A 26,031-nucleotide genomic window follows, 5' to 3' on the forward strand; every position below is an offset into this window, starting at 1 on the left:
GCCTCTAAAACCCAACCGGACACGTGGGTGTCACAGCTGCAGCAATCGTGCCCGTGAGTCACTTCGCCCCGCGCCTGTTGTGCATCAGGACACTAATTACCCCCTTTTTAGTCCCCGGAGGCACACCTGCTCCCTGCCAGATCGTTATTCGTGTTCAGATTACTTTCCAGCGTATTCCTGTTTGCCTGCCTGGTTCCGACCTTGCCTGTTCCTGACTATTCTGTTTTGCCTGCTCCCCGGTAAATTCTGTCTGCCTTCTGCCCGATCTCGACCTTGCCCGTCTCCGACTATTCTATTCTGCTCGCTCCCTGGTGAATCCTGTCTGTTTCCGACAATAAAGCGGTGTTCAGTCAAACTCTGGTGTCACATTTGGGTTCTCGTCTGGTCCATGACAGTGGGTTCAGCTCTGCATCCCCCCCACTGCACAAAGTTTTATGACACTAGGGTATGCCGTAAAACAGTGGGTGTGTGTCCTGCTTAATCCCTTCATTTGTCCACGCTTATCATCTGGAGAATCTCCTCTGCTGGGTGCTTATGAGACGTGATGAGTTTATTGTGTTGCTGTTGATGTATACAGGACGCTCAGCTGGGCTTTATTCCGATGTTACCGGGCTTACGGAGATCTAACATGGCTGACCGTTTGTGCGGGATATAAACTCATACCCCAGGTATATCTGTATGTTCTTTAGCCAAAGGAATCAGTGATAAATGGATCCCTTTGAGGACAACATTAACTCAAAGACACAAAACCATCATATACAGTGCTGATTTATAAACCTAACATCTGTTGTTGATCACATAAAAATAAACTTGAGCTTGGCCAAAGAGTGAATAGATGGAACAGATGTATGAAAAAAGATGCCAAAGATGAGAACTAAGACCTCCTTTTATTAAAAGAGAAAAACTAAATAAATCTAATAGCTCTGTCAAAAACTGGCCAAGCCAAAAAAAATGGCCAAGTGCTAGCTTATTACTTTTCAAACCATTTGGCTCTGACAGGAAGATGACTTAAATGGATGTAATACAGATGACTTATCAAATGTCACATTCGAGAGAGCAAAAAGGGACGTGTATATTCATTCCCCCCCCCCAAAAAAATCTACACAGTAGATTTCAAAGCATTTTGATTCAGCGGCCAACCAAATGTTATTAACATAGATGAAAATCATGCATTACTTTAAAAAAGGCCATTTTTACACAGTTTGTCTGATTAGATCTTGGCTTTCAGGATAGATTGAGTTTGTCCACATGAATGGACTCTATTTACACAATGCTTTTCAAGGCATTATCATTGCTGCCATTCACAAGGCTTTACATAAGCCTGGATTCATCAATTCATGTTCCTGTTCACGCACTGATGGTGGATATGACCTTGCAGAGCGACAACTATAAAGGTCTAAAATGAAGTTGCATAGTTGAGAGTAACTTAAGGTTAAGTATCATAATCGAGGACACTTGGAAGCCAGGGAGTAGGCATCGAACCGACAACCTCCTGAAAGTAAACATTCATAGAAATTTAGCAAAGCTAACAATCTTTAGCTGCACTGAAAGCAGCAGCGGCTAAAACTAAAAATGATGCTCGGGGGAGTGGAGATAATTGAGCATTATGTGATCTTCTTAGACCATCAAATGATACAAAATGGTGCTGCTCTGATCAAAGGACCAACTATATTAAAATATTAAAACTCCTTTGACACCTACGGTGCCATAGAGAGGGTGGAAAGAGTTGTTGTTTTTTTTTAAATGAAGGTTTTAGTGTGTCTTGTTTTTTGCCTTGATGTTTCATTGGCAACATAACGATATCTCAGCAAGATATATAAAGATCTGTCAGCACCATGTACAGGCAGCCATGCTGAAGTGGTAATTTCTGTCCCTTCCCTTCAAAACGCCACAGGAAGGATGTACCTGAGCTTCCCTTTCCACCAGATTTATAATCAGAGACTTCAAAAGTCTCTGAAAAGGTGAATACAGAACAAAGGGAAATCCATTTAACAGCCTCATCTCATCTATGTGGAAGACAAAAAGGGTGCGTTATCAGAGATTTAGATAAAGGCTATCTGCTGGATATGTGCACGCGGGGCAGCCCAGATTTCATAAAGATGCCCAATTCTCGGATTTGGAACAGGCAGGAGATGATAAATGGAAGCGAGGGAGAAAAACACCGAAGAAGTTGGTCAGAGTTATATTTCACCTTTCGTTCAAGGCTGCCAGTCCCAGCGCTTGTGTTTGGTTTGTTCTTAGGGAAGCCGGTGGCTGTGGACCACTGAGCTGGGTTCTGTCTGGAAAATTCTTGCGGACGTACCGGAGCCTCTTCGGGAGGAAGGATGGCCAGGGAGGGATCGCTGCTGCGACGGACGTGGAGGGGCATATCTGTGGAAGGGTGGGGAAGAGGATGGGGAGGAAAAGGGAGGTTAGAGATCACAGCGATGCCAAACACACAAACACCTGGTACTTTTTTCATCGGTGTTCTTCACTGTAACACAACAGCTCAGCTGACACATGGGTGGTTTTATGTTTCCTCAGAAGTAAAAGCAATGATGTATCACATGGCTGAGCCAAATATTCTGAGAAATCCTGCATCAGAGAGCTGTGGTGTGACTCTGGACTTTCCCAAAAGACCATATGGATTTATTTTTTTTTAAATTCCATCAGCTTTTTATTTTTTTTTTAAATTCCATCAGCTTCTCTTCCATCCATAATTATGCAAATTGTGGGGCAACCACCTGTCGGGGACTGTTGCATCGTTGCAGCGAGCATATGTTGGCACTAAGCTTCCATCTGATAGCAGAGAACAGTCTTCATGGATGTTTAGTCACATCCTCTGCTCTGCTGTGACTTGTGTGTAGAATAATGTGACACAATAAGTAGTTATAGATGCTACTGGGAAAGGGTTGGAAACATGTACCGGTAAAGACGATCTTGAGATCATGCCTGAATCTAAAATGAAGTCCAAGTGAACGCAGATGTGTTTGCCTGCTTTTTTTTTTTTTTTTAGTAAAATAGCAAAGTTTCAGACATTCTAGCACATTACTACGTTGTTACAGACAGTTTATTCAGACAATAATCTGATTTTGATTACTTTACTTTTTATACTAATGTTAATTTAATATCTGCTTTGCATTAAAAGAGCCCTTCTTACTTTTGCTAACTTTATTAATGGAGCTGACAATGTTTAAATTGCAGTGGGATTAAAAAGGAAATGTACCCCAGCACAAGATAGCAGGAGTCAGTCTCTGAGTCATCAGATGCAAACGACATCCTGCTGACATGCAGAAGCACTCTGAGCTCGCAAAACCCTATTTTTGAGTGAAAGCCGAATTGTGGATGTCCCAAAACCAGAGCAAGTAGCTCTTTAGTCACACAGAGGTTTGTTCCTCCTCTTTTCCAAACTGGGCTGACATAAAGCATTCCAGAAAAAAATAAATAAATAAAAAAACAACTCTGCAACAGCTTTTAATGTATTCCACCCTTGGTTACAAATGTGTTTAATCTACTTCATCCATTGTCTGAGCTTCCTCTGAGGAAGAGCATGGGAATTGAGTAAAGAATCCACAGTGAGCCGCCAGAAGCAAAGTCATTTTCTGTTTACCATTAAATTGGGTTGAAGATTTAATAATGACATTAAAAGACTTTGCCTACCCTTTTTGTAGCGGCTGGTTCATGTCCAGTTCAGGACTTTAATGAGGTTCACCTCAGACACCAGACTCAGACAGTAATTAACATCTGGTATAATCCTACATGACACAAATACAGCCAGACAGGGACCGTGTGTGTGTGTGTGTGTGTGTGTGTGTGTGTGTGTGTGTGTGTGTGTGTGTGTGTGAGAGAGAGAGAGAGCGAGTGAGAGAGTGTTCTTACAGGCTACATAGTGAGGACACACACACTTCATCAGCAGAATTAGGACATTTCTGCAAAGTGAGGAAAGTGTGGTCCTCACATTATCAGGACCTAAATTATGTGAACGAAAGATTCTTCACAAAGATACAAGTAAAAATGTGTATGCGTGTGTGTGTTTGAAAACTGCAAATAAGTTTCCAATGAAGAAATATCACTATATTAATATAAAAAAACGCAGACAGAAACCAAGGATGTTGAAAAAAATGGAAATAAAATGGACTCAATATTCACACCAAAAAGCTAAATTCATTCAGTCACCCGAATGCTGCTTGTGCTGTTAGCTATTATTATATTTGTGGTCTGACCTATGAACTATGGATGAGACAGGATTCACTGGGGAGCGGGAATAAACAATAAACATTTCAACTGAAAAATAAACTGCAACGAGACGCTGACACATAGTTACGTAAATTGTCACATCCCACTTGTGTTTACCTCATTGCATTTGGGAAATGAATTACCTTTATGAGAGAAAACCTGTCCAACTTTCCTTGCATTAAGAATTCATGATTAAACATCAGCTAATAACATCTGGCTGTTATATGACAACACTGGCATTTAAACTACTGATAGTATGCACTCTGTACCCCTATTACCATTTAGCGGGGTGTCTATTTAAACAGATGTTGATTCATCGTGGGCACAAATCCTCATAGAATAGCACAATAAATAAATGCAGTTCTATAGGAGGCCACGTCCATTTGTGTGTACGTTTTAGAAGGTCACAATATGGTGATTCTCTCCCCCTCTCATTCTCCCCGACCAATTTTCTTCTACTTAATTTGTGATGGGATTATCCTGGCAACCGAGGGGTTGGTTGGTCCCACGTTTAATAACCAGCGCCACTACTTCAGACTCAGGCAGCCATCGATCCAGGCTGGAGAGGGAGCGAGACGATGGAGGATGGTGAAGGCTAATAAAACGAAGGCCTAATCCAGCCCCTGTAGTGAGGGATTAAGGCCAGGGCGCGGGGTCACTGAGATGTACACACAGCGCAATTCACCACAGGGAAAGGTCAGACTCTCCGGGGGCTATTACCTCTTATTGCTTTGTCCTTTGTTTATCTTTTACACTCACCTTGTTTGGAGGAGAAATATATTAGCTGCTGTGAAACACTGGATATAGAGTGTTCATATACATGCACCACGGCTGATCCATAATGACATCATTCAGTGGATTGCAACAAATGTTCTGCTTCAATCGCAACCAAAGTATTCGACTACTTGGTCAGAATGATATCATGCAGTTAATAACCAAGAAAACTCTTATTCTGAATGTTGCAGATATGAAATACAACACAACATCAGCAAATCGTGACCCTTATCAGAATAACTTAAAGCTAAAACATGAACGCACAAACCACGGTCGCGCGTTTATATTAAATCCTCCACAGATGACGGCAAATGGACCAAATCTATAGTGGATGCGTCGCATCAGAAAACCTTTTTTTATTTTTTTTATCCAAAATAGATAAACTGAGGAGGCTATGTGTTAACACAAACAAGATTTGTTTTAGAAAGGTTTCTTTAAAGCAAAAGTCCTGTCCGACAGGTACCGGGAAGTGCCATCATTATATTCCTCACACGATGCTCCTTCTGTGAATCCGCTCAATGAGGACCTGTTTGACGACACCCACTCAGACAGCCTCTCAAGGTCTTTAACATCCTCACCCTTTCTTTGGTCTATTTGTAGAAAATGTTGTTTCTACGGAAAAACAGCAGGTTTTTACAGTTTTTTTTACATATTATATTTGTAGCTGTCTGACATTAAAAATGAACAATGACATCCCACTGTGTGTGTGTGTGTGTGTGTGTGTGTGTGTGTGTGTTACTGGAATGTTTCCCCGTTTTAAAATATGCCCTGCTCTTCCCGAGAGGCTGCTTGGTATAAATATGTCAAAATCCTTTTCCAACTGATAAACACAAATGCCAAGAACACACTCCTAAAAATTACATGTATCTCTTTGGGTGGCCATAAACAACCCCACCTTAGAGCAGAGTTACACTGTGCTCAAAAAAAAAAAAAAGAAAAATGGAGCAAAACCAACTTCCAACTTGGTGGCTAAGGGAACGGGGTCAGCTGCAGGGTATTAGCTGATGAAGACTCCAATCACTGAAATGGTGCGACACGAGGAGAAAGGCTCCTTCCTGTACCTGACAGGAGGAAGTGGCTCGATGTCCTGACTGGCTGCCAACTCCAGGTAATAGAGCAAGTGAGGCAGCATACTGATAAGGTTGCAGAAAGGACACGCTTACTGGAGGACATGCCCTCAAATGTGGATTTCTCCTTGGTCTCCCCCAGTTGGCTCTGTGGTGACAATTAGCAAACTCACAATCAATGAGGAATATTCTCACCACTAAAAAATGAATAACCACTACTTACAGCGTGGCCAGAGCTGGTTGTGCATAATTGTTCTGATCATAGAGAACACTTCTGGGTCTTATGATCAAGCTGTGAGCAAACAATGGTGTTGATATCCCCCACTGTGTCTCAACATAGGTGTGTATTGTTTTGAATTAAATATTGTTATTATGTATATATAATATTGTTATAATATTGTCAGTCAGAAAGTTTCGTAATATCAGATGATGAGCAGGGTTGTCCACCCTTTAATATTGCAAAGTACCACCAATGAATGCTAACGACAGCACAAAACGACAGCACCTCTTGGATCAGAGGTGAAATGTCTACAAAAAGATCCAGTTGAATTCCCTTAAAACAGGATTGTTATTGTTTTCTTAATCCCTACACTGATGAAAAACCCAAGCATTTGAATTGCAAAGGCCAAATCCTCCCTTAAAAATAAGGGCCGTAGGTCCCCGCAACAAAGCAGCTCCTTTGGCGGTGTTAATAATTCCTTCAGTCAACTGAAGGTCAGACACACAGTGTATTTAAGAGTGAATTAGGATCATTTGTGTGTTTGTGTGTTATAGTGTTGAAGGTAGTAGAGGATATACATAGGCAAAATATGACGTCCTGGGGCTGCCACCTTCACTCCGACTGCGGTGCTCTCTGAGTCCAAGCTTTCACATCAAACTGATTTAAATATAAATGCTTTGCGACTGTGCCTTTATGAAATGTCTAAAAGCCACCCCCACCTCCGAGTTACTTTAAATCCGTCAAGCCACGGCTGGTTCAATGTCTGAATAAATTATAGCACTGAACCATTTTTACCCCTCTGCCCGGCCACTGACTACATATTGATGTCCCTTGTGTGCAGCGGGAAAGATTTCCACAGAATCCTCCCTGCCCCGAATCATCGCCGAGGGGCCGAAAGAGAGTTCCATTTTGAGGAGCAAAGCGGTACAATTCTGATGTGGTGGAAACTTGGGCTAGGGTGAAAAAGATGAAATATGTAGACAGTTAAAATGAGTGGGTGGTTAACCCAAGGCCAAGGCCGGTCAGGAGCACCAAGCGAGGTTCTTCTGTGAAGTGTTTATCAAACATTAATATAATGAACCGTCTGACTGATAGAAGACAGACTCGGAATAAACTCCAGCTGATAAATCGCAACCACAATGAAAATAAAAATTCTACAGACTGATGATAAAAAATGCTCTGCAATTAATAATGGACTTCAACTAATAATCTAATTACATTTAGGATACGTTTGTACAGTGCATACGTGCAAGCCTGTGTTTCTTTTGGCATCCGATACAAGGAGAACCCTTTTTCCAGGCGGATGTGCTGATTCCATAGGGTATCATTCTAAAATGCTTCATCTCCCACTCAGAGTATGTCTCCTGTTCACATGTAGCTTATTAAAGAGATTTATTTTCTTGATTTGGGTGCTTTTACTGTGGGCAAGCAGACCATATTTCTTTCTTCTTTTTTGATTAGTGAAAAGTCATCCTGGATCAAATAACGCATACCTGGAAAGTGCTGTAGTTTCATCTTTAAACTTTTTATTTAAATGTAAATGTTTATTTTATTCATTTTTTTTTTATTATTTTTTTTTTACAATTGTCTGGCCTATAAATGTGACCACCAACAAATAATCAAGTCCTATTAGACTAAACAATGTGCCCCAAATTTGATGCTGAATTTCACAGTTATTAGTTTTGGTGTTGGTACGAACACAAGCAGGAAGTGGGTCTCCCCACACGGCCCTCCAGAGCAACACCCTGTTATCTTTTTCAATGAAAACATTTTCTTTCTCCCGACAAACACTGACGAAAGGCAGCCGACTCGCGTCCTCTGAGATTGGGCCTCCAGCAGCAGACTGACACCTCAACAACAGCTACACCAGGAGTGTTTTTTGTTTTTATGAACTGCTCAGACAGTGTTTCCCCAGATGAGGAGGATCTCAGAGACAAGGGGATGAGTTTTCTTCCCAGATCAATCCTGACTCATCTAGGTCGAGGAGCTGCTGGCGCTCAGACGCGAGGAAAATCAAAACACGGCGACGCGCGCATGTTTAAATCTGCAGAGCAAACAAACATATCTAAATTTCATCAAACCCAAAACCTTCTAGCTACTACACACATATGCTAGCCACCCCTCCACGGTCCAAACCAGTCAAATCTTTTCTTCTAGGTATACTTCAGGTTACCGTTAAGTAACTGTGACATTCGTGGTGAATCCAACTTGTGAATTTGCTCTCGATACGTATTACTTTACTTTATTTTGCACTTTCAGTTGTTCTATATTAGCTAAATTGAAACAAGCTTGCATTAATTTGGGTGGGGAGGGTCGCGATTACAATGCAACTCTGTCCCAACATGGACCCAAAGACCACTGGGAGCTGCTAATCAACAAAACAAACAACCCTTGGTCAGGCAAGAAGCAGGTCCACAGCAGCACATTTCATATAAACACCATTTTTCGTGTGTTCACCTATTACGGACCGTTTAGCGATACAGGCTCTCAGACAAAAGGGCTCATAAATCTCACTCAGGCTGAATTGTGACTTGGTTTGAAAAGGCCATGAGCCAGCCAGGAGCAGTGGAAGCACAAAGTAATAGTTTGTTTCGTGTCTGCCCCTATTTCTTCATTATATCTTCACTATATGTTGCTAAAATAGGTTAATGCCAATAATTTATGTCATACCCATTTTTGAGCAATAAACATGGGATCAAAGTTAAATGAAAACATCTACATTATTTTTTTTTTCTTTCCTAAACTCAAAATGTATTTTGGCTAAATACAAATGTTATTATATAGTTCCCGATTGCAAACCCCACAGTGGCGATACTTCACACTTTACATTAACATTTCATCAGAAAATATGATTAGTTTGACATAATAAAACTAAATCACTAGAATAGCGATAGGTTGGCTATAATGTCCTCTTGGATTATTCAATTTCTGACCATATGACTTAATTCCACTGATGAACCTGTGTCGTTTACATTATTAACACCTGCAATGAGGATTTTGATCCTGTTTATTATAAATACTGGATTTCCATTTTGTTTACTTTGGCTCCAGTAACACTGTAATCCCATTCCCAAACTGTGATAGAACCTGTGTTTGAATAATCCCCATGTTATATGAGAGTTATATGCATGTCCCTCTCTGACCTCGGTATATCAAGGTTGGAGTGCATATAAACAGTTGATATCTGATTCATTTTCCCTTTTTTCTGTACCGGTAATTGTGTGAGAGGAGAAACTTTTGGCTGCTGACTGAGTCTGGCGGGGGGAAGGGGGGCGCATCAGAAACATGGAGCTAATTCAAATGCAGTTTCCAGACAGCACGTACACAGAAATCCATACCTCCGACATTTCAGCCTCAGCACAAAAAACACTAGCTGCCGCTTCAAACAAACACATCCGAACTTAACTACCTCTTTCACAGCCGAGATGACAAATGCAAAATTCTGCTAGAACTTTCTCAACTTTCTCTGGACCCTTGATGATTTATTTGGGGAAAACAGAGCGTTATTTGCTGGGCGAGATGAGCCGAGTGCTGGGAGAGGAGTGATGTGGCCGCTGCTGTGAGGCCTCTGTTCGACAGATGAAAATATTTTGGTGTTTAAAGCATCCTGCTGAGAAACGCTACTGTGTGTGCTTATCTCCACAACTCTCATACAAACATAGGACCGTTTTCTGATCAGACAGATGCAAACATCAACATGCAGGGGTCAGGTGGGTCACAGGCAACAAGTGAGAGTGCATCAGAGGCACAATCTCCTCAAATGTAAAGCCAAAAGCAAAACAGGCGGAGCGGGGTGCTTCTCTGCACTAAGGGAGGAACTTTTATCAGACTTTTAGAAAAAAAAGTGGACACAGAGTCCTTGGAAACAGATGGTACTGTGATGTGCCGCCTCTGTGTTTTTGGATTTGCATCACTCTGATCCGTCACGCACAGGAGAACATCAGGATTTCATAGAGATCCCAGTCAGAAGAGGATGAGGGATAGGCAGGGGTATAGAAAACCTTTTCATCCCTGGTTTTTGTTCAGTCAGCATTAGAAGGCTGTGTAAAATATGTAATTTAGCAAAAAGCCCCACTGTGACAATGGAGGCAGCATCAAGTCTCCCAGAGAGCCGCTGGTATTGACAGGTGTTTAAGGGAATATGGGGTGTTTCAAGGTGCTTTTTGCAGCTCTAAGAAATCATTAATTCTGTCTGGATCGCCATCGTTCTATCAACATGCAGTTCTGGATATGAAATATCACTTGCTGGGTGTATGATCTGCTGCAGGGTCTCTCCTCACAAGCACAGCTGAAGTTTCTGTCAAGAGCGAAAGTTCTACAGCTCGGTCCAAACTTTCAAGTTACCGGAATAAATCGGAGGGAAATAAGGCAGAAGTGTGTATAATGATGAAATGTGGCATAACTTTTAAGCAAGTGGCCAGCAATTGAAGTGCAGAAATCCCTGATTATGACCTGAAAAGCATGAAAGTTTTGTGAATTTGCACACTACTTGAATGAATCTGACATCACAAACACTTTGGGGGAGAAACTTCTGGAGTTTAGGGGGGTGGGAAGGAAATCCATATTATAAATGTGGCTCGGATTCATAAAAATTGGATAATTTAGTTCGAACTTGCTATCATTTAATTTGCAAGAATACATCTGAAAAGAAGTTCAAATTTAAGGTCAAAAAGTGAGGAGTTTGATGTTCATCCAAACATTTCAGATGCAGAATTTCAATAAGTTTGTGGTTTCTAAACAACTGTAACATGGAGCAGGTCAGTCTGGTCTTGGCTAAAGACTGTCACAGTAATTAGGTCAAAATAGCAGAATTGATTCAGGGAGTATAAACGATAAAGTATGCAAAAACATGTCTGATTAAAACAGTCTGGGACTGAGAGCCAAGGAAAGTATCTGAAAGGGATCAAGTTTGCCGGAAGATGGGAATGCGTTAGAACGGCGTTCTGGGATTTCCTGCTTTGGGGTTTCTATCTTTGTGTATCTGATGAAAAACAGAAGGAGGGAAAGTGGAGGGGGATGACAAATGTGTAGCTGTGGCCAAGAGGAAAGATCGCTCTTCTGGTTTATTTAGCTAGTGCATCCGTGTGGTGAGATTGTTTCAAATGAACGGTCCAAATCAACAAGATCGTAACAATGGGCCAGATTCACCAATATGTTCTTACGAATCTTCTTAGATTCTTTCTTAAGTTGTCCTTAAGAAGTTTTTTAAGAAAACCCTACGTCGGATTCATCAACGCGTTCGTAAGCCCCAGAATTGTTCGCAGCTGTGTTCTTAGATTGATGAATGCCATCTGTTCGTAAGTTGAAAGCGCGTGCCAGGTGAGTCTAATTAACATACGATTAGCATAGGTCACCGCCCACTAATGCCCATAAAAGGAACTGCAGCAGGACCCTGTAGACAGAGCAAAAAGCAGCCAAATGCCCAAAGCGAAATGCCCAAAGCTTGCCTCTCCACGCCTGATTTCTGACGCCGTGTTGAACAATCAAGAAAGGATGGCTAACACGCTTGATAAAATTGCCTCAACCCTGATGACTATAGCCAACACGCTTAAAGAAATCAACGAGAATGTAAAAAAAAGAAGAATGTAAAAAAAATAAACGTGTAAAAGCTGTGCTCGGATTGTGACAATAATGCATTTTATTCACAAACGGGCAATTAATCGCGCTCGAACGTGAACCGCGTGCCTGCAGTCTGGCCCCATCATTGCGTCAGGACGCACATCCTCACGGGGTTGTGGCTCAGTGTCCAAACACATCCAGCGCCCCTTTAACATGCCGATGGTGCGTTCAATGGTGGAGCGACTGCGCGCATGCATCTGATTGAATAAAACTCCTGTGGAGTCTGAGGGTTGGTCAGTGGTGTCAACAACCAGGGCATATCCTCGATCCCCTAATAAAATAAATCAAGATAAAATCAAATAAAAAGACAGTTTTGGCATGGTTTCCAATTTGGTTGATTAATGTTAAGTCATTGGCACATTTACGTAATTTTAAAATTCTCCGTAAATCACCAAAAATAGGAAATAAACAAATAAATAAATAAATATGACAGAATTATCATTGTAATATTGAATTTTATTGAACTGCACAAGAGAAGAAAACACAACCATGCCAACATGTCGGCACTGAAATGTGCGCAAGAGTACTCCTGAGTGTTCGTAGGATTTGTTCTTACCTACGAATAAATCCAGGATAAGAAGAAATTGGTGAATGCCACAATCTTCGTAAACTGTTCGTAAGTGGGACTTAAGAACAAATTTGTTCGTAAGAACGCTTCGTGAATCTGGCCCAATGTTTCTACAATTCTCCTCATATTTGAGAAACAGTCTTGCAAAGGAAAATGAAATGTGTGCTGGTATTTGATGGAAGTGCTTCAAATATAGATTCAACCCCAACTTAAAAAGTCCTTCCACTGCGCAAACTGGGTGGGATGTCTCCGTATGTCTGCGGCTGCTCCCCTCACCCTTGGAGGTAGAGACTTATGGGTGACCTTAAACAGAAGACAATGAAACAGATGCATGGAGGAGAAGGTGAGGAGCTCTTACACAAGGAAGACACAGAGGTTGTTTGCAGGGTTGCAAGGATAAAAAAAAAAAAGCCCGTAGGCACAGAGACGCTAAACCCCCTCGAGGTGTTTGTGGACTCAAGGTGCAGAGTACGAGACACCGCCCTTGGATGTTTTGACCCTCTCAGTCTTGTGCACAATGTAAATGAACTAAATGTGTCATAACCAATGTGAAGAAGATGAGCCTGCTGCTCAGCTGGGGCAGAAGATCAGTTCCATTTTGGTACAATTTTTCAATATTAGACATAGAGGCTCTGACACCAGGCTCCCCTTCTGCACTTCAGGTCCACACTTTCAATATAACCAGGGTGACTTTTGAGTCTAAAAATAGTATCTATTTAAACAATTTGATAAACAAGTCCACAAGTATTGATGAATAAGATTAGTGTTAAATAAAAGTGTTTTCATATGCCTGGCATTCGTCTCTGCACAGGCTCATCCCAAGTCTATGACTCAAAGCCGTGTCATCGTGAGCATGATTTACAATAACACTACATAAACATTTATGCGGAGAAAAAACAAGCCGGACATTACGAGAAACCGGAGGCAGACAGATGCCGTGTGTCAGCAACTGACAGGCAGACACATAATTTTGCTAAATGTCCTTCTGTGGAGTGTCTTCGGAGATGACACCAGAGTCAGTCCAAACAAACACTGGCAGCCTTCCCATGCTCTGAGTCAAGGGATAAGGCGCACCGTCATCTGAGTTTATTTCTGCGGGTCACCAAACGTCAGTGCCGTGGTTCCATAATTGGACCTCCGGTGTTGATTTAAGCCTAAGACAAGTGACTCCCACAACTAATCTTGGCCCAGCTCTGGAAGTAATAAAGCAGTCGACAAACAGTCTCTTTCAAGCCCATCCCCTCTCACACTTGAATCCGCGGACACCGTCCAGCCACGGCTCGACTATGAGAAATAATAACAGCACAATCTCAGCAACACTTTTTTTACACTCTACGCACTTCACACTTCATTACCAAAAATGTCTCCACCATTTAACAGTGTCAGCTATTGCAATAATTAGCTGTCAGAAGCTTCAGGATGATATTATGACAGTATGAGTGTTTTTATGACTAATAATCCTGGTGGCGGTGTACTAAATGCCCACTCATCAGTGTTTGAACATTCACCCCGGACCTTCTCTATGATCCCATCTACACGATAAATCTGATTAAGGCTTGACATAACTAACAGTCTCTTCACAGACCCAGGTAGAGGAGAGGCAGTCTGTGGTCGCACAAGTGGCGGCGGGTCTGAAAGTGCTTTCAGCGATCTAATGACAATGATGCAGGCTAACATCATCACCACTGAGTGCAAACTCAGCTCTGGGGATCTTTTCAGAGCTGCTGATGCTCATTAGCAGGAAGTTGTGAACATTACTAAGACATGCTGCAATAAGCACATCAGGATATCAGGAGAGAGCCTAATTCTTTATATTTACAAGTAATTTTATTTAATCACATACCACAAAAACACCTCTTGAACCTGAATTGTGCATGATTGAAGTAAAAATCTAAAAAAAACATTTTCCTCTTATTTTTTTAATTAAAACATCCACTCATTTTATTAAGTCTTCAACAAACTATTAAACCTAAAGTTTTTGTTTTTTTAGTGTCAATCTACCACTGCAGAGATAATACTTTGAGTTGAATTTCAATCCTTACAGCAAACACACATATATCTGTAGTAAAATAATAAGAGGAAACACAAACTGTGATTTTCCGATATCTCAGGCAGCTGGATTGGACGGCCTCACCTGCATATACCACGGACATGAGAGATTAAATAAAGAGTTCTGGAGCAGTGCGATAGAGAGAGGGCAGATGGGGATGATAAGTATCAGGGCCTGCTATCAGACCCAGCATATGGTACCAAACCTAAACGTGGTACTTTATCTATAATTGGCAATTGCTGCCTCGGTGCATCCAAACCTACCAGGAGAGCCCACAGGGGTGGCACGCTGCTTCAGACAGTCCATTTCCAGCCATCAATTATATCCTCCAAATGGCATACTCATGAAAAGTCCTGACAAAAATACCCAGGGTGCAGTTCACTTTGGCCTCATCCATTGCTTGTGTTTTAATCAGACCCAGTCTGTTGTGTGTCCCATTGTGGTGCTGCATCAGGACCCTCTGCCTGTGACTACGTCTAAGTTTAGTCTACTCGGCCAGATTTGTTGAAAAAATACATTCTCTCGTGTCTACAATGAAATCACAACTTATTTGTTTTCATCAGTCAGATTGACAGTGTTGCGACACAACTGCCGCCTATTGGATATATATGGAATCGGGTTTTGATCCATTGTGAAAATGGGTATCTGGCAGTGTGTGGGAACCTTTTCACATACCAACATCCCATACTGACAGAACCAATTTTAGATCATCGGATGTTGGTAAATAGATTAGGGTACATGAATGCTCTAATATACTGTATATGAACCACATCAACTTTTCTTGTGTTGATGAGAGAAAGATGTCATTTTGCCCCTAGAGCTTGGTTTTAAAGCACATCTATAATACCACAGTGACCGTTTATGGATGAATCTGATTCTGAATAACTTGGACAAAGTTAAACCTCTACAAATCACAAGTAAAGGGTCCACGTGTCCCCTCACATATTGTGCCACTTTGTTCAAGCCCACCATCTGTGGACAACAGCAACAAGACAGAAAGTTTCAAGCATGACAAACAGTATTTGTGCTGCAGTACAATAAATATGTGTGGAGTTTAGACAATAAAAAGAAAACTAACTTAAATGTTTTAGCATTGTGTCACAATTAATCTAAATTATATAGACACAATACCCTGCGGCAAAACACAGGGGAAGCACAAGCAACGCATAAAAATGACAAATACTAAACAAATCAATGAATCACGCAGGAAATTACATTTAATGCGTAATGACTTGGCCTTAAATCCGGAGAGTCTGAGAGGAGGGATGCACTACAACAGTGAATTAAATATAAAAGGTTCAGGAGAATTTTAGTAAAGTGGGTGTTTACGTCACCCCTCCTACAGTCCTCTGTTTCTTTGACAACATTAATAGTGCAGCCTTGGTGGTAAAACAATTAACTGACTAATGACTAATGTGTTCAGGTTTTTAGAGCTCCTGAAAAGAAACAGACTAAAATGTGAGTGTGTGAAAATAAGAATCACAAGAATGCTTTAGTTTTTGCGTTGTTAAACTATTTTATGAATCATCCCTGTGTTCATTTTCTCATCGGTGTCAGTGTAACACGAGTGCACAAGAGCTTATTAACTCAATTCTGAAGCCTTCCTTTCTAAAGTACATCCTGCTAATATCACTAATGGCCTCATAGTAACCTTGTCATTGAGAGCTTCAAGGACCAGGGGGGCAAACGCTCAAGGACTGGACAATCAGGACAGCGAAGGAAAGACAGCTGATCAATGTGGGGTTGGGTGTCTGAAAGCTGTAAAAACAGCAGTGTGCAGTGCAAAGAAACTCTTCAAGGTGCAAATTTACAGGAGGACAATCAAATGTGGGTCCAATTGTTTAGATGTCCAATTTTCCTGACAGTCCACATCACTACCAAAATGTCTTATATTTCCTTTGACTTAAACAGCTGCGGGTGATAAACTAAGCGACAGAAGGGGGAAAAAAAGGCTTTTTTTAAAGATTTTTTTATTATATTTCTGATGCACAGACATTATTAGTCCACTTCATCATTAGGTCCAGTTGTCCTCTAATGTTTCATGTTCAGCAAATCAAACTGTTGCAAGGTGTTTAAACCACAGAATCACATCTTTCCTTATGAGTCCTTGTTAGTGGTTGAGTGTTGAAAAGACATTAAAAAATGTCCAACATTTCCTTAATCATCTGAATTTAGTGGTCAGCCTCTAAAGTCTGTGTAATTCTGAGAAAATAAAATTCATTATTCTAATTTACATTTCATCTCCAATCCAATTATTAGCAGTTTGACCTGCTCGACACATGTTAGCATAGCAATCTAAAATGGGCTCCCATGACGGATGCGAGCTTTGGGTATTTGGGATTTTTGGGAGTGGAAAAACAATCAATATGGCTCTAAAAGATGATGATTTCTAATTGCTATAATTCTCTGCCTCAGAGCACAGCTGCCCAGGGCGCCGCTCTAACACTTTGTGTCTGAGCAAAGAAATATCGCTGCCAGTAATATACTCATCTACATCTCGGGAGGCGCCATCGCCCGTCTGTCTTCCTCATCTGCCTGACCGTTGCTGATTGTCTGTGTATTTGTCTGACTGACTGTCTGGGTTCCTCAATCTCTTCTTTAGCACAAATATGTTGAGGTGCCTTTCAGTCAGCATCCATTAAATATCGTCTCCAAGGAACATTAATCCTTCTAAACGGTATGTTCACTCTTGGATCGTGCCCGTAACACGGTGCATCCAGTTTGGAAGGTAGCACGCATGCTGATCATTACTTGCCTGCGTGATAAAGTCAGAGATTACACCCCATAGTGCTCGTTCCATCCGTCTTGTTGTCTATCATCATTCCCGCAAAGCTGCTACAGATACATGCAGCACTAACCACTTCTGATTTCTAAAAATCTTGTCATAATGATGCTATATCAGAAAATATACAATTTAAGGAAAAGGGCCAGAAATGTATTTTTGTGGGTGGATATAAATTCCTTTTATCTCCTAACCCAGGGTATGATCTAAGGGATCATGGCCACCTCGTTCATGTGTGTCAACTCTCCAAGTGGGCAAGCTTGTCTCGTTTTCTATTTCTAGGCTCATGCCTCTCTGTCTGAGTCATCCTACACACTGCTGGCACTTGCACTGTACAACTAAAGCTTGTCAAGATGGACACTGGTCAAAAATAAGGGGGGGGGTGTTTGAAAATCCAGACAAAACCACTGCAGAATGAACTGGTGTAAACTAAAGTCAAGTAATAGCAAAAACCTGCAGATGGACGGATGGATGGATGGATGGATGGATGGATGGATGGATGGATGGATGGATGGATGGATGGATGGATGGATGGATGGACAGAGGGATGGACAGAGAGATGATGTAATAAGATTGTTTTATTGTACTCACTGGATCGCAGTGCAGTTTGCGTGACCTCAATCTCACTGTGGGTCTGGTAGGGCTGGAAGGCTGAAGCTGTACTCAGCTCACCGGTGAAGGGCTCAGGACTCTGGGTGCCAGTGGAGCTGGCGCTGGTACCATCACCTCCATTGTGAGGATCCTGCTCTTCATACACGGCTATCAGCTGGTGAGAAAAGGAACACGCTGTGTCAGTTTGGCTGACGGGCCCTGACATGCTCCCACATGCGCTACAGTAGTAACCTATTATTGAGACTCCTGAGTGGTTCCATTCCCAGTGAAGTAATAGTTGACCAAGATTCCCAGAATGGACACAGAACCACTGTGAACGTTCACGACTGACAGGCTGTTAAAGTTTAAGCAACGAGTCCACCTCCGAGTCTTGTAGGATTAACTGTTTATGTATTTTTTCACAATGTATTTGCTGTTATTATTACACTCACACAGTAAACTCCTGCATGCAAACATGTTTAGAAGCATTGATTTTTTTTTTTTTTTATTTTTTTTTTATTATTATTCAAATGAAAAGTGTGTATGTATTTGTGTGTCAGTCTCTGGATGTGTGCCTCTCCTCGCCCATCTTTGGTTTACTGTTTATTTACTGTTACAGGTTTACTGTTGCAGGATGGTTTTGCACAATTAAAGACAGATTTTGGTGGTGTATCGTGACGCCGAGGCACCCTTCACCCGCTTCACTCTGAGCTCGAAGGTGCATTACTAATTAGCTCAGGCTTTGGTTACAGGTAAATGTTGAACTTCAAATGTGGAGACAATTTTGTCCACACAATAAAAAGGTAGATTTGAAATCACTGACAAACATAGAACAAATAAACAGTACTCATATGTGAAGACGTGAATGTGGCAGTAACACAGATCAAAGTGATGAGTTTTCCCTAGAAACATTGAGACCACATATGCAAGCCAACAAATCATTTCTGACAAAATAATCAGGCCTCCCATTCACATGCTGCTGCAAGATTTTTGCAACCTGATGAGCTGTCTGACTGCCAGCTGCCCCTTTAGATACATTATGAATACCGCTGGTAAGTGTGATTTATTTGAAGATATACTGCAAATCCCTCTAATTAGGTCCACTTAGCAGTGTCTTCACATTCATTCACAAGCCAAACACTCCAGAGCACTCTGCATCACCATAATATCCAAATAAAGTCATCTACACTCCCCCATCCCTTAATTAACTGGGTCCATTTATCCTGCATTCAATATGTATTGCTGTTTGATTGTCTGTACCCTAATTTGACAGAGAGGGGTCCTCTGCTGTGGGTGTGGGAAGAAGAATAAGTGTGGCCTTCTACTGTATATCCGCTTAACCAAGATGCTACTGAATGCCTGTCAAAGCGGAGCTGCAGGGTCGTGTTACCCTTCACACAGTTACACAGACTGTGATGAAGTAAGATCAAGTAAAAACACAACCTATATGAAATAGATCCACAACACCTTAGTGTTAGCTATTGACACATTCACTGAAGGACTAACTATTTTTTATGGAAGTGGTAATAACATGAAGTAGCAGCAATTTTAAATATAAACTACAAACTGCTGTTAAATGTAGACATGTAAATCTGACTCCTGTATAATACATTTGCATTGTGTGATTGTATTTTTATTTTTTCTTAAATGGCTACACAGTCAATGTCAATGTTGAGGCAGAGACATTAAGACAATAACTCATATTTGGAAAGGTTCCCCATGCTGCTGCTTCATCTTGTATCAAGAGTAGGGGTGGTGGTGGTGGCATCTATGGCCAAATGGAAACCTGCTGCCAGTCTTCACGTTTGGCTGTTTTTCTGAAGTCATACGGCAAATGAAATGAAATAAAATCAGGGCGCTACATTCTCTACAAGGCCCCCACAATAAAAAAAATAATTTATAAAAGGGCAGAGAAAAGCAGCCTGGCAGCATGTGAGTTTGAGAAACATTCCTGTTTCCACACCCAGAATAAACTCCGGAGCGATTTGAAAAAGCTATTTGGCTCATACCTGCTTCAGTTGAGAGAAGCAGAAAGAAAAGAAGAGGTGACTGAGTCTTATTTCATGGGCTTCTCTCACTCCAGCAGGAAGCTACAACGTTTGCTGCTGCCTTAAGCCCCTGGAGCAAGGCTGACACTCATCCACTCTCAACTCATTCCACTGACTGTCACAGCAGCTGCCAATCAAGCGCTTCCGTACCTAAAAGCCCCAGGGTGGCAGAAGAGAGGCAGGAACTGAGGATGGAAGGAGACAATGATGAAGGGTTAAGACATGGGGGGAGGAGAGAAGGCAAAGAGTCTAGGAAAAAAGACAGATGAGGCTGAGGCAGACTATACGCATCATAGGTGCAAGCTGGATTTGGGATTCAACATTTCCATATCTATAAGGGAAAGAGGAGTGAGACAGGGCATCGAGAAGCACAATCTCAGGCGTTCCTTTCATGTCAGCCTCCTTTGATCTCCCCCTGCCTTTTGGCAGCAAAAACGGAGAAGAAGAGGAGAAGGCGAGAAGGCAGCTGAGGAGGGGATAAGGAGCTCATCCGACAGCTTCTCTCCATCTTTTCTCATCTATTCTTCAACCCCACCCCAGCCACGAAATACACCAGGTCCCTTCAGAACCTGTGATCTGACAATATGCTGGAGAATCCGGGTTGAAACCGGACAAAGCTGACGTTAAGTATCCTCCGAGTGTCACAACACAGAAGTTACTGGTGGCCGGGGTGGCAGCCCCTGCACTGCCACCACAGACACGGAACACGTGTCCTGCTACGCATTGACGCTAATCCACAACAGCCATAAATGGCTTCTTTTTTTTCATTCAACTGGAAAGAACAGCTAAGATGAGTCTCACAACAGGAAAAATGTCACATATTTTGTTACTGTTAAAGAACGTATTGTACCATTCTGCATCCTGTAAGTAATTTTCAAAATTGCGTTTATCCAAACTTCTCCCACCCAAAAGGCAACACCGCCCATTATGTCATTTTTAAAGCCAATGCAAGAACACGTACGCAAAGGCCACACCTTGACATCCTTATTCATGGTACAAACTACCCCAACTCTCGAAGCTGTCATAAATTTTAACCAATTTATGCCAAAAATCAACTTTACTCATTCTTCAAATGTGTGTGTTCTGCCTCTTTGAGGTGAAGTGGTGGGGTCCAAAATGCTCCCACAGAGTTCAGGTTTTCATATCCTTTCGTGGTCATTTATCATCATTTTATTTCCAGGGCAGCAGAGGTGGAGAGTTATTACAGCCCCACTGCAGTAAAGGTGGAAACTATGAAAGCCACAAAAAGCCTGAAAACTAAAGTGTTGAGTAATAACCGTGAGCCGTGATCCTTCATCCACACAACACTAATTCATCTACCTATCCCTCCTTCATCCATTCAGCATTTTTGACACATCATTTTTCACTCAGGCGCCCTTTAAAGAATCCATCAAAGAGCCAGATATCTAAATACACAACACAAGTGTTTTGTTATAAACTGGGGAGAGAAAAGATATTGAATCAATACTGAGAAACTGCACTGTCATGATACACTGATTACTGCAAAAACTTTCTCACAAACAAACAGTGACCTCCAAATAGAACCAGTTCACCTTACGCAACACAATAGACAGCACTCCTCTTCAGTCTCACAGTTTTTAATATTTCATCCTTCCCCCCTCCATTATTTCATGAACAAACCAACAAAGTGCTTAGCCCTGTATTTTCTTGCTCATTAACACCATCAAATATTCAGAGAATAGGACTCCAGCACTTGGGTCTGCCATCACTAGCATTTCAAATGAGCCTCCAACCTCACCCCCAGACCTGAGGAAGCGTATGCATATTTCAGGCGCTGTCACAGGGGCTTGATGCAAGGGAAACACACTCTGAAGGCTGGCAAAGATAAGACCTGAAATGATGACACACAAGGTAAAGTAAATGTTTAAAGCTGGTGCAACACATCGAATACTTCCTCCTTTCTCTGACATCCACGAGGTGTGAAGACGCAGCACAGTGAGAAAAGATACAGAGCAAGCAAAGTTTAACCAGATTATTGACTCATCCGTTTTAAATCCACTCGGCCAACTTCCCCTGGCCGCCTTTGATGTTCTCCTCCTCTGACGCGAGCAATGAACCCACACGTCTTTGAGCAAGCGGCGCCCACGCCGTGCTGACGGGGGAGGAAAAACTCCCGCTTACGCCCACCACCATCGCGTTCTGCTGTGTATATCAAAACCGCACACCTGAGCTTGTGTGTCGACTTCAAGCGCGCTCGACACATTCTGAATTTAACAGGAGGCGGCAAAACACATCGGTGAAAGTAATTAGGGTTAAAAAAAAACAAATAAAAAAAACACAGAAATGTGATGGGCCACAATGCATGAATGCAGAACAACTACTATGCTGAAATGTAGTGTTCGTTATCCATTATCCAGGCCTCAGCTTGAATTTAACATTGAGTGTCGTCCAGTTGCGTTCTCACCACTATGGGCTTGTCCTGGTTGTCCCCACCTGTTCTAAACTCAGTACCACAACTTTAGAACCTTCACTTGTTCCCCTGAATAACCTGCTTTATCCACCTTCAACCTCTTATGCTGAATGCACAAAAAGTACAGACTTAAAGCAGCATTGATTTTTATGACACCCCACATTTCTTCTGCTGTCTACACAGATTTGTTCGGAGCACCTTGAAATGTACTCTAAAAACCGGCTTTACGGAAATCTAATCAATGCAATGAACCTAACTGCAGGCCGGGCCCATTACGATGTGCATCCCATCTAATAATATAAGTAATAGAATTTAGAGTCTTTCAGGGCAAATCGCCCTTCATTCTTTCACTGGTTATTCACAAAGCAAGAGGAGAGTTATTAAAAACTCCACTTCAAGGGACCTTCGACCAAAATAACAAAACGGAAATTATGAAACAGTTCACGCCTCCCCGATGGACAAAGATGAAGTGCAAAAAGGGGTGTGGGGGTCATATACTTACTCCGTATTTGCAGCCAGAGATGATAAAAGAGTGTGGGGCTTACTCACTCCCTTCCCGGTTGCCATGTGTCTCGAAGTCTTTGCCAGGGGCAGGAACCTTCGCCGCTCTGTTCCGTCCCTCGCATCTCTGTCAGAGAGCCGCATCACTGATTCACAGGTGTTTGTGCCAGAAATTCAATAACAAATCTACATGCCTGCATCTGAGTTTAATCCTGCAGCTACGTGGACTCGGGACGACATCAGACAGCAAACCAGATGTGTCCTTGTGGTTGGGCCAGCAGAGGATACCATCAACAGCACCGGCGGAGGGAAATGTCGTGCAAATTTTAATAGTTTAACTTTTCTTCATCATCGGTCGATGACAGGTCTGACATGAACGTCTGGTGCTCTCAAACAAAACCCGCCAGAGCTAAAAACTACACGAAACAGTTAACTGTACCACAGATGTGAAGTCCACCCCAGTCCAAATTCATGATAATAAATCCAGCTCCTGCAACACGGTGATGCAACAGAAATGTAAGTCATCAAATTCTTCCAACAAAGTCCAAAAGATCCACAGCTGCCTGGAACTGTCTCATTTGCTTTCCAATCCATTTTCTCCTAAGATTGTTCAGACATGGAGTCTGGCCTTCAAAATAATTGTGCTTCTCTTGGCAAGTGCGTATTTCCTCCAAACTAAAACGTATTTAATTACAGTTTTGGGGGAGCTTCAAGGGCTTTTTGATTCATTTAACATGCATCGATTTTGTCATTTCCTCTTTGTTGTATTCGAAAAAATGTCTTTTGTCATCACAATAATGACTTTTTGAAGAAAGAAAAAATGTCAACACAAAGACGGTTCATTGCACGAGTAAAAAAGTTGACCCAACAGATGCTTTAACCTGCTCCTTCTTTCGCTACTTTTTGCCAGCTGTCTGGTTTGTCAGGTGTTTAATTTAGTGTTTTCCACAAGGTGCTGAGAGAGATGTCAAGAAGTCAACAGCAGAGGATCTTGGCCAAACAAAGACTTCACTTGTAAGACAGACATCCCGGCCCACAGCTGCACTCAAGTGAAAGTGATTAAAAATGACTTCCAAGCTTTGACCTGTAAACATTATTGTCACAATTATTGTGTCGTCCCCCCCATCGCATGGGATGGCCTCGGGTGAGGTGCCTGATTGCCCGGGGCCACTGAGTCTGTGCTCATTTGTATGCAAATCAGAGCTTGGAACCATGAAACAAATGCATCAGTGTTTGAAGTTTAAAACCAGCCACTTGGAATCCTCTTATTTGATGCATTTTTTTTTTTTCTGATCTGTGCATTTAAATGATTGAGATTGTGAAGATTCGTACACTAATGTTATGCCCAGTCCCATGGTGGTGTAGCTCATGCAGCTACACACCCGAAATTGGTGATACCATTGCAAGCCAGCATTTTTTTGGTGTTGTTTAGTCAGCCAGTAAGCTAACATAGGAGACATAAAATCAACAAGGATTCAAATGAGCAACAGTGCTACTAAACTGCACATACAATAAGATTTGAGAACACAACTGGGATTAGTGACAATGCTTGTCAAATTCAACATGGGACTATACTATATTTTAGGTCTAAAGGAATGAATCAGAAGCTTTTTTAAACTATAACAGGAGGGTCAGGCTGGCCGTTAGCATTATGAGCATGTTAGCGTTGCCCTGACGCGAGACCTTGCAATCCTTTGCATTAAAGCTCATCCACTCAAGATCATCCACTGCCATTATACGCTGCTGTGGCAATGCAGGACAGACAGACCTACTGCATAACAGGGGCAATAAATAAAAATAATGTTCAAAATGATTAATTTAGACCTAAAATATTGTGAAAGTATAGTCCCATTTTGAATTTGACTGAAATTGGCCTTTAACAAGGAGTAAAACCCTATCACTGACAGACTGAAATGCAGAAAGAAAAAAAAAACAGTGAAGTGAAGACTGGGGTCAGTTTAAAGAATTTCTTAAATCAGTCTTGTCCTCTGAGCTCCCTCCCTCCTCTCTCAGTTCAGGTTGGAGTATTAACACGGTGACTTGTGCCCTCTAGTGCACGTCACACACAAAATAGGGAGTAAATCACTGCAGTGCCTATTAGTCTAAGAATATTTTTTATTCTGTTTTTTTTTTTCTTTTATATATGGGTCTGCAATATGTTCTGTATATTAAATCCATATGTGTGAAGAGGTTTGAGGAGCTTCTCAGAATGAACCCTCTGAACAAAGCAGGAGAATAATGTCCAGAAGCACTTTTTCACATAAATTGTTCACTGTGCTGTGCCCGCTGCATAACTGGTGGGTTCCAGGCAAGTGGGAGGATGAGGGGGGTTATGTCTGGGGACTCCTGCTGAACTCCCATAACCTCAATTATTCAGCATTAGAAGGTTATTGATTTCCTGTTGGATCGACTTTCTAAGTTGCGGGCATTGGGACAATGACACGCTATAGTCTTCCCTGGGATGAATCTTTAAGAATGGAGTGATAGATACAGGGGATGGATGGGAGTCTGTAAGAGGTTGAGAGAAAAGAGATACACATCCATGGGAGAGGAGGCTCTAATTAAAGGTACTCTTTATCAAGGCTGTGATAGATGAAGATGTCAGAGCTGCAGGCTGGTCAGTTAGCGAGAGGGCGGTTAGTTTTCTGTGACCTTACAGAGGGAGGGTGATGCAGAGGATGGGGTTGCGGGATTCCCATGACTAAGGCTCCCACTGAAAGTGGAACAATATTTATGTTAGAAAGCAAAACTCTGTGGCTGTCAGATATGCAAGGAAAGACTAATTGGTTTGGGATAATGGTTATTTTTACTGGTGTTTACATTTCAGTGGAGTTTCCCTAATCGCCATCAGTGCCCGCACCGAAAAACAAGACCGTTCTGCGATGCAAGGTCTGCCTCAGCACCTCTTACATCCAGACAAGGCGCTCAGCTGTGAAAACAAAGGGTGCACAGACCACACATGGAAACGCAACAGCTTGGGGAAAAAAAATTAGCGCAACCAGCACCTGACCTGCATGGTCAGACACGGGTCAGAGCCAGACCCAACAGATGGCACGAGCGGTTTTTACTCTGCACTTTCTCCTTGGACCGACCTTGAGGAGCTGTGCCGGGCTCAACTGAACATTGATCAGAGATGAGCTGGTTTTAAGGTTGAAAACTGGGGAC

The 26,031-nt window shown here is 42.0% G+C and overlaps 1 protein-coding gene across 5 annotated transcripts in view; it reads right to left on the reverse strand.

Annotated features, from left to right (window-relative positions):
• pard3aa (par-3 family cell polarity regulator alpha, a) overlaps window positions 1-26,031 on the reverse strand; it is a 240,686-nt gene that overhangs the window by 156,212 nt on the left and 58,443 nt on the right. For all 5 annotated transcript variants that reach the window (XM_029843172.1, XM_029843175.1, XM_029843171.1 and 2 more), the window contains exons 3-4: window positions 17,887-18,061; window positions 2,192-2,370 (exon numbers count right to left, since the gene is read on the reverse strand). In XM_029843172.1, the coding sequence (XP_029699032.1) occupies window positions 2,192-2,370; window positions 17,887-18,061 (354 nt within the window). The remainder of the gene's footprint in view (window positions 1-2,191; window positions 2,371-17,886; window positions 18,062-26,031) is intronic.

Source organism: Takifugu rubripes, chromosome 10 (assembly GCF_901000725.2).
Source record: "Takifugu rubripes chromosome 10, fTakRub1.2, whole genome shotgun sequence".
Lineage (NCBI taxonomy): Eukaryota > Metazoa > Chordata > Actinopteri > Tetraodontiformes > Tetraodontidae > Takifugu > Takifugu rubripes.